The 9,789-nt window shown below is 45.9% G+C and overlaps 1 protein-coding gene across 2 annotated transcripts; it reads left to right on the top strand.

Moving 5' to 3' along the window:
- Nucleotides 1-6,083: 6,083 nt before the first annotated feature.
- On the top strand, nt 6,084-9,087 carry RPS27L (ribosomal protein S27 like). 2 transcript variants are annotated; one of them, XM_081094474.1, is made up of 4 exons: nt 6,084-6,200; nt 6,965-7,073; nt 7,704-7,814; nt 8,888-9,087. In XM_081094474.1, the coding sequence occupies exons 1-4, from the start codon at nt 6,195-6,197 to the stop codon at nt 8,914-8,916; spliced, it is 255 nt and encodes an 84-aa protein (XP_080950600.1). In that variant the 5' UTR covers nt 6,084-6,194; the 3' UTR covers nt 8,917-9,087. The 2 variants fall into 2 exon arrangements, with proteins under 2 accessions (XP_080950600.1, XP_080950601.1); XM_081094475.1 differs by lacking the exon at nt 6,084-6,200 and adding an exon at nt 6,698-6,823.
- The last annotated feature ends 702 nt before the right edge of the window (nt 9,088-9,789 follow it).

Here is a 9,789-nt window from a genome sequence, read left to right on the forward strand (position 1 = left end):
TGAGAGAGTATCTGGCCTCTAAGCCGCTCACTCTTCCTGGAGACCCAGGCAGGTAGTGAGAGGATTTGCAAGAAGCAATAGGTGGAGAGATGAGGAGACTGGAGACATGATCATCAAGGCAGGCAAGACAATGCTGGGAGATCTCACCTGACTACTGAGGCTGGATATTCATGTTTTTTCTTCCTTTATGCATTTTTCCTATCTCTACCTTGAAGCAGGAACAGCCTGTAATTCTTCCTGGGATTTGCTTTTGAAAATTTGAGGCGTCAGGAGAACTTAGAGCAGTAGTTCTCAACTTGGCTCCTCATGATACCACCTGGGGAGTTTTAAAAGCTCTGCTGCCTGGGTCCCATCCCCAAATACTCTAATTTACTTGACCTGGGATGTTCCTTTGGTGGTTCTAATGTGCAACCAAGTTGGAGTATCATTGACTTACAGGATTCCTAGACACAGTAAGAGAGAATGAGATTTGCTGTAATGAACAAAATATCTTGGAGAAGCAGGGGAAAGGGGAAGCTTCCTTGCTCCAGTTTAGAAAAATAGCCTTGAGTTGTTACCCTGGAGTAGTAGGAATCTGGATTCTGGCTTCCTGACAGCCCCACAGGTGTTGGTAGGAGGACTCCAGGGAGATGGCAGTGTGGTGTATCTAGGCCAGTACTTCTCACACTGGGATGTGTACACCAATCACCAGGGCATCTTGTTAAAATGCAGATTCTGACTCAGAAGGTCTGTGTTTCCAAAAAGTTCCTAGGTTTTCCCAGTGCTGCTGGTCCACAGAGTGGCAAAGATCTGCATGGCTAGGACTCTAGGTGGTCCCCCTTAATATTCTCAGATTCATCTCAAGCCATGACCTGTTAAACCCAAAGGGTTCCACAGGCAGGGACGATGACATCCCTGGGGTAACCTGGTTAAATTGATGACTGAGGAGCAGATGGAGCGCATCTGCAAAGCCTTCCAGGCTAAAATAAAAAGGAGCGCATCCCAGCAGGGGATCCCCATGTCCAGGGTCTGGCAGATTACACATGGCCCATTCAACCATACAGGGACTATTTACAAGGTTGGGGCGGGGTTAACAGAAACCAACAAAAAATTTGGAGGCACCACCTCTTAGGCCGAAGGGGAGGGAGTAGTGACTGGAATCCCGTGAGAGCTGTGGGAAAGGGACACCTGAAGCAACTGTTATTTGTAGAGAAACACAGCCACTTGGGAGAAAATGAATCATCAAGGATAAATCTAGGAGAATAAATTATCCAATACAGCTCTTCTCCCACTCCGTGATTTCCTACTGATGCCTCCCATCAGCCTAACCCAGGGGTGGGCGAACTTTTTGACTGGAGGGCCACAATGGGTTCTTAAACTGGACCGGAGGGCCGGAACAAAAGCATGGATGGAGTGTTTGTGTGAACTAATACATGTTAACACTGCTGCTGGTGAAGGAGCGGAGGGGAGAGCAAGAGAACCCTCCGCTCTTTCGGCTCCATGGGCCGGATAGAACAGCCGAATGGGCCGGATCCGTAGTTTGCCCACGGCTCTAACCCAACTAGAAACCAGAGGGCAAGAGAACCCAGCTGCTGTAGCCCATCAAAGTCAGCCTTCTGGGCACAGATTGGGTGGTTTTAACAACAGATATTTATTTCTCACATTTATGGAGGCTGGGAAGTCCAAGATCAAGGGCATCAGCAGAGTTGGTGTCTGGAGAGAACCATCCTCCTTGTTCATAGATGGCAGTCTTCAAACTGTCCTTACATGGCAGAAGGGAGTCCTCTGGGGCCTCATGTAAGGGCACTAATTCCACTGATGGGCTCCACCCTAGGGACCTAACACCTCCCAAAGGCCCCACCTCCCAATATCATCATATTGGAGGTCAGGATTCAACATTTGAACTTGGGGGTGGGGGGACACCAACATCAGTCTATAGCACCATCCCAATAAGGGCTCAGCCTTAGTCAGAAATTAAGTTATGGAAGGTAAAGAAAAGGACAGCACAGTCTGCATCTGAGACTCTTACCCCTAATAGGTGGGCGCTTACCTGAGAGTGTCAAACGTCTTCATGAATGACAGATGGACCTGAACCCCTGCAATGGAGCTTGTGGGACAATGGTTGTGACCCTGTTGAACTGGTGTGTAGAGAAGACGCGGACTTTCAGAAGTTGCTGCTGATTTCAGGAATGTGTTGAGAATAAGTCACATGTGCTTTGAAACCTGCCAACAGGTGGACAATAGAAGGAAGAGAAAAAAGAATGCAGCCTTGTTACAGTTTGCTGATGACACAGATTTCTCTGAGCTTCTCAGAAAAAAAAAAAAATACTCAGAAAGGCAGGAGTGTGAAAAGTTATTTAGGCCCCCACCTCACACCCCAAGTTTCTTAAAAACAAAACCTCTGACCATCTTTCTGGGAAAAGAAAGGTACAGACCCGAGAAGCTCTAACCCAGGGAAAAGTGGGATCTGACCTATTTAGAACCAGTCTTGGCCGGCTTGAAATTTAGCACGAGTTGAGCTCCCAGCTTATCCCAAACACCTGTGAGTTTTCCCAGTGTCTGGCGTTGGTAAGGGGGAAAGGAGAGGAGATGACTGCTCTTCTGAGGTGAAGTGAACCAGGTGCTGACTGGGAGTTCAGCAGCACCTCCCCAGGCCTGGCCAGAGACAACAGCTGGAGAGATCTCAGGCAGTAAACAGAACTCCAGCTGGCTTTTCACGGTTCTTTGGGAAGCAGGTGGGAGCTCCTCCAGCAGGATGCCTGAGAATAGGCTACCAAGGCAGAGGGACTCTGGGTCCCTTCATCTGACATCAGTGCAAGGGCCGGGGGACAGTTTAGGAGAAACTGAGCGCTGGAGGGGGAGGCAGAGTTATAAATACAGTTCAGGTCTTCCTGAGAGTTTTATTTCTCAGGTTACCACAGTTTCTCAGAAGTTGGAGGGTTTCCACACTGTACTGGGCATTGGTTACGGAACTGAAGCAATAACTAGGCCTGATCATTAGAAGTTCTGAAACCATCAAGCACCAAAATAAATTCCAGGTTAATTAAAAAGTTAAAGACTAAATATCGCAACAAAAAAATTGGAAGAAAATATAGGCAAATATTTAGCCGATTCTAAGGTGGCCAAGGCCTGTCTTAAAAAGGAAAACCCAATAGGTTTAAAATATACAGCATACCCTGGAGACACTTCGGGTTTGGTTCCAGACCACTGTAACAAAGCAAGTATCGCATTAAAGAGAGATGTAATCCTTTTGCTGGTGGAGAGCCTTGCCTTACATTTGTAAAACATGTGACATCTGTGATACACAATAAAGCAAGAGGCAATAAAACGAGGTATGCCTGCATTATACAGTGTGTGTGTGTGTGTGTGTGTGTATGTAACACAATTAAAATTTACTGTATGATTTTTAAATCACACAAAAATAAAATTAATAGAAAAAAATTGGGAAAATATTTGGTTAATATCCTTAATACAGAAGAACACATAAGGAGGAAATAGATGATGAGCCCAACAGAAAACTGCTAAAGAGAAATAAGCATATGGAAAAAATTAATACAACAGCAAAATATAACAAAACACCATATAGTTTTTCTGGATTGACTGAAATAGGGAAAAACATAATATCCAATATTGCCAAGGGTGCAAAAAAGGGGGCATTTTCAATCCATCTGGAATGTAAATTGGTTTGACTTTTCTGGAAGGTAATTTGGTAGTTAATATTGTAAACCATTTTATTGTTAATATTGCATAACTTTTAACTCAGCAATTCCTCTTCTAGAAATTTATCCTAAGGACATAATCAAGGATGTGCACAAAGACTAATCTACACGAATGTTTACCACAGTGTTATTTTAATAGTGATAACTTGGGGGTCAGTTGTATTGACTGTTAAGATATGACAGAGTTGGGCCCTAACCGGTTTGGCTCAGTGGATAGAGCATCAGCCTATGGACTCAAGGGTCCTGGGTTTGATTCCGGTCAAGGGCATGTACCTTGGTTGCGGTCACATCCCCAGTAGGGAATGTGCAGGGCAGCTGATCGATGTTTCTAACTCTCTATCCCTCTCCCTTCCTCTCTGTAAAAAATCAATAAAATATATTTTTTAAAAAGATATGACAGAGTTGGGTGATGGGTACATGGGTCTTCATTATTGTATTTGTTTTCTATTGTTGCTATAACAAATTACCATAAAGTTAGTGGCTTAAAACGACGCAAATTTGTTATCTTACAGTTCTGTAGTTCAGTCTGACCCGGGTCTCACTGTTAAAATTGAGGGGCTGGCAGCAATGAGTCCCTCCTGGAGGCTCTTGGAGAGAGTCCATTTCCTTGCCTTTTCCAGCTCCTGGAGGCTGCTCACATTCCTTGGCCCATGTCCCTTCTTCCATCTTCAAAGCCAGGAACATAGCATCTCTCAGACCCTTCTTCATCATCACAGCTTTTTTCTTTTTAATTCTCTTTTTCTGTCTTTTTCTTCCACTTTTAAGGACTCTTGTGATTACATTGGCCCTACCTGGGTAACCAAGCATAATTTTCCTGGTTTAAAGTCAGGTAGTTTGTAACCTTAATTCAACTTGCCATGTAACTGTAAGTCTTGGGGATTAGGACATTGAAGACTTTGGGGCCCACTATTCTGCCTACTCAATTGCATTATTCTATATACTTATCCGTCTGAAAATATTTATTATTTAAGATATTAAATATTTAAAAACCCAAACTTAACTCCAATTTAGCATGTGGATGAAAGGAGGATATATATTCATACGATAACTACTATGTGCCTATCATATAATAAAACCCTAATATGCAAATCGACCAAATGGTGGAACCACTGGACACTATAAGGCGCACTGACCACCAGGGGGCAGACACTCAATGCAGGATCTGCCCCCTGGTGGTCAGTGCACTCCCACAGGGGGAGTGCCTCTCAGCCAGAGCTGGGCTCACTGCTGGTGAGTGCAGCTGCAGTGGTGGGAGCCTCTCTGGCCTCAGCTACAGGTGGGCAGTAAGGAGCAAGGGGTCCTGGACTCTGAGAGGGATGTCCGCCGGCCCGCCTCCCAGCTTAGGCCTTCTATCCACAGACATCCCCTGGCAGCCAGACATCCCCCAAGGGGTCTGAGACTGTGAGAGGGGAGTGCAGGCTGGGCTGAGGGATCCCCCCAGTGCATGAAATTTTGTGCACCAGGCCTCTAGTTAAAAGTCACAATTAGGAAAATATGTAGTAACGATGTTCATTATACAGTAAGTGTGGGGGAGATGAAGTCCAAAAAGGAATATGCACAAGGTATCCATTATGTTAAACAAAACCCAAAACAAGCCTATTTGTAAGTGAATAAAGAAATGTTTGGAAGGACAGAGGTCAAAATGTTTAATATGTTTATCTCTGCATGGTAATCTTAATTTTCTGTTTTTCTGCATTTTCCAAAGTGTGTATTATACATATTTTATTTTTGCAAATAGAGAAACAGGTGATTAAGAACGCCTATCTAGGGCCATTTTCTGGTCAAGAGTCTCCCTGGTTTCCTAGCGGTCGATCACATCCCCTCACTCACACTCATCCCTCAAGCTTGTCCTCCTCATCAGAATATTTTCTAAGGGTGACCCAGCCTGGAGTCTGCATGCGCCCCGGGGGCAGGAAGGAGGCGCTAGTGACGGCGCGTGGCAGCAACTGGCCGCGAATCGCGCCGAGAAACTTTTCCAGGGCACAGCCCGGCCAAGGCACAGCTCCACCCCACGGAGCGCTTGGCAGCCGCTGCCTTGGAAGCCGATGCTCGCGTATAGGAGCCTCTTTCCTGGCCGCTGGCACAGGTTACAGTTAACTAATAATACTGTGTTCAGTACCCAAAAGAGCAGAGGACGGCGGCCTAGCGACCAGCGGCCGCACCCCCTCTCCGCGGCCCACGCCCGAGGGGCTTCCCGGCCGGGCACACCCCGCCGGGCCGACCCCGGGCGCCGCGGGTCCAGTGCGGAGCCCTACGGCCGGCGGCGCAGCCCTGGGCCCGTTAGGTTCGCGGAGCGCGGGCCGCGGAGCCCGGGACCGCGGACAGGCCGGGCCGAGGCGCACCCACCACCGAGAGGAGCGCGTAGAGCGGCCGCCCCGCCGCCCCGCCCCCTCCGGCCTCCCCTCCCCCGGAAGTCGGTGCGGCCGCCCGATCGCGTGCTGCTCCCCTGGGTGTCGCTAGGAGATCGGGACGGGCTGCGCCTGCGAGACGATCAACATGCCTGTGAGCCGTTTACTTTCGGGCCGGGGCTGCTCCGGGTGCCGAGGGGCCGGGGCGGGGCGGGTTGGCCCGACGCCCCGCGGGCCTGCGGCTCCCTGCGGCTTGCGGCTCGCTGCCACGCGGCCGGGGTCGCGCGTGGCGGACTTGCGGGGGCGGCGCGCCCGGCCGGCCCTGCGGGCGGAGAGTGGGGGAGGGGCGGCGGCGGGGAGGGGCCGCTCCGGAACCTAACCCGGGATCTTCGGAGTCCTGGGGCTCTCCGAGTGGCGTGGTGCTAGCCCCCTCCGCCTGGTCTCGGGAGCGATTTTCTGCCCGTTTCCTTTTTACAACAGAACTTCGCAGCTGCCTTTCGCGTGAGCTCCGCCCAGGGCGGTCGCGCCGCAGCCACGCAAGGCCCGGTCCGGGCAGATGTCGGGCCCTGGGGTCCGCAGCCCCTCCGCGGGTCGGACCCGGCGGGCCCGGGGTCGCGGTCCCGTCCCGACTTGGCACCGCAGGGGTGTTTCTGTTGGAGACGGTTACTCGGTGGAGCCAAGGAGAACCGGGTGAACCTGACCATATGTTTCCCGGTGGCCGGAGAGCCGCGTTCCCGGGCCCGGGGGACGCAAACGTCATGAAAAGTACCGATGAGGGTTAGCGAGCTCCACGGAGCAACACCCGGGGCGTGGCCTCTGCCGAGCGGGCTGCTTTTTGCGTGTACTTTCCGCGGATGGTCGCGTCTGCGGGCGCTGTGGTTTCATTCCGGTAGTAATCATGTGCTTTTTTTTATTCAGTTGGCTCGAGATTTACTACACCCGTCCTTGGAAGAGGAAAAGAAAAAACACAAAAAGAAACGGCTAGTTCAAAGTCCAAATTCTTATTTTATGGATGTAAAATGCCCAGGTAAAGTTTCAAACTTAATTCTTTCCTAATGAAAATTCCTATGGGGATTGCTGGTGTGGCGTGTGTATTTGGTACCTGAGGACCCTCTGGTGAGAAGTGGGGTTACAGAACTGGGTGTTTTCATCATAAACGTATTCAGACCACGATGGAAACATTTCGGGGTGGGGGTCAGTCAGGGGTGAGAGGTGAAGATGGGACTCCCCAGGGAATATGGCATTTGATGTACTAAGTCTTCAAGCTGATGAGATGATGAGCTGCTTTTTCATGATGCAATGAAAAGTATGTTGATTCTTGAGGGTAAAGCAGTGCTGCCCAGTAGGGTGGTGCGGTCATTAGCTGTATGTGTGGCTACTGAACACTTGAAATGTGGCTACTCGAAATGAAAATATTCTGTAAGTGCAAATCACACACCAGATTCTGAAGGTGTAGCTTCCCTCCCCCCATGTATTGGTTACATGTTGAGATGATCATATTTAACAAGTTTGTGGCTACTAGACAAGTTCGTTGCATCTGTGGCTTGCTATTGCACAGCACTAGAGTACTTCATCTTTCACAAGGTCTTTACTAGGGTTACGTTGAACAAGTGCTGTGTATTCTTCTGCTTTTCACTTTTAACTGCCCCTTTTCTAGGTTGCTACAAGATCACCACGGTTTTCAGCCACGCTCAGACGGTGGTTCTTTGCGTAGGTTGCTCAACAGTGTTGTGCCAGCCGACAGGAGGAAAGGCGCGACTCACCGAAGGTATAGCACTTGGCATTTTCTACCCCGTGATGAGATTTCATGATTGTAAATGTCTGTCTTTACGAAAAGCCAATTTAAAAGAAACCTTAAATTCGTGATTACCAAGATAATTTTGTCTTTTGATTGTGTACTCTTTTAGTAAAGAGTGTCCTGTTCAATCTGACCTTGCAAAGAACTCCTTTGAATATTATTTTTTTTTTAGGATGGAACACTTTACTTTGCTGTATTTAATCACTTAGTTTGCCTAACTTGGGATATTAAACATAAATCAGAATGGAGCAAAAGAAGAGTATACAATAGGACATGGTTTTTTATAAAACAGGATTTAAAAACTTCTCTTGTAACCCTAGCCTGTTTGGCTCAGTGGATAGAGTGGGCCCATGGACTGATTTCTCTTGTAAATATTTTGTTTCATATGTATATGGTACATAAGACTTAAGACAGTTTTTATCATTGCTAGTTAAGTAACAGATAATATATAAATTTAAATGCTATCTCTGAGTAACTACTTAATGGTTAATATAAAAAATTGAATTTTAATCCTTTTTCATTTTCGTGCAGTAGGAAAAAAATAATTCCGTATATAGTTTTCCATGGTACAACTTGTAGATTTAGAATTCTATATGATACTTGAAATTTGCTTGTGATATTTTGGGGAACTGTGAATTCTATGTTGTTCTCACTGGGAGAGTTATAAGTGGATTGGCAACAAATTCAAGATCTATTTGATATGATCTGGTAAGATATAAGTATGAAGTCAACATACTTGCAACATAAAGTTTTAACTAACAAATTCAGGCTCCTGGTCTTAAATAGACTCCATTATAGCATTTGAGAAACAGGAGTGACAGAGTCACATTAGAGTAAATTCAAATATAAACGATTTATTATAGCAAATTTCTGGTATGAAAGAATAAATAACCTAAATATGAATATTAATGTAAATCCCTAAAATATAAGTTTTTACTTGTGTTTTTTGCCATTAAAACTATACCAAAGGAAAACAAACCAAAAAACTATACCAAGGACAGAATTAGACTTGTGTTTAATATGCTTTTGTAATTCTATTGCAGGATGTTCATTTAGAAGAAAGCAACACTAACGATCCACACAGCTTCCTGAATTTGGGTTATATCACAAAAAGCCTTATCAGTTTAGTAATTCTACTTAATCTACCAGGATAATGTAATTACATTTAATTTTGTAAGTATACAACAGTGATCTCCTATTTTGGTGTCAATTTTTCAATAAAGTTTTGATTATGGGAAAATTCCCCCTATTTGCCTCTTTTTTTCAAAGTATGTGTGCATGCTATACATTAATATATACTTTGTTAATTTGGTTTAAGTGAATGGAGCTAAATAATTACAAATGGAAAAAGTCCATTATTTGTTAATTCTAAATATAGTTTTGCTATTGTCACCATGGAAATGCATTTTAGAAGTACATGTTTAATGTAACAATCACAGTGTAATGCCTTGGATTTTTATGGTCGTAATACACAGCATAATTAGGACTGTGTTGGGGGTCTGAGTTATAGGAAACTCCTTTGGGGATAGAAAATGTGAGGGGGAATAAGAAGCATCGTGACTTACCCTAGGACAGTGATGGCGAACCTATGACACGCGTGTCAGAGGTGACACGCGAACTCATTTTTTGGTTGATTTTTCTTTGTTAAATGGCATTTAAATATATAAAATAAATATCAAAAATATGTCTTTGTTTTACTATGGTTGCAAATATCAAAAAATTTCTATTTGTGACACGGCACCAGAGTTAAGTTAGGGGTTTTCAAAATGCTGACACGCCGAGCTCAAAAGGTTCGCCATCACTGCCGTAGGATGTGTGACGGGGGATGGTGGCAGGTATTGAATTCTCTGGTCTAGACAGATAAGCACTCCCGACTACACATGTGTCAAGTGGCTCTCATTGTCATTTTTATAGTTTATGAAATGGTCTGTGGAGCTAGGAATTG

This window comes from Myotis nattereri (genome assembly GCF_964212035.1).
Source record: "Myotis nattereri genome assembly, chromosome: 1".
Taxonomy (NCBI): Eukaryota; Metazoa; Chordata; class Mammalia; order Chiroptera; family Vespertilionidae; genus Myotis; species Myotis nattereri.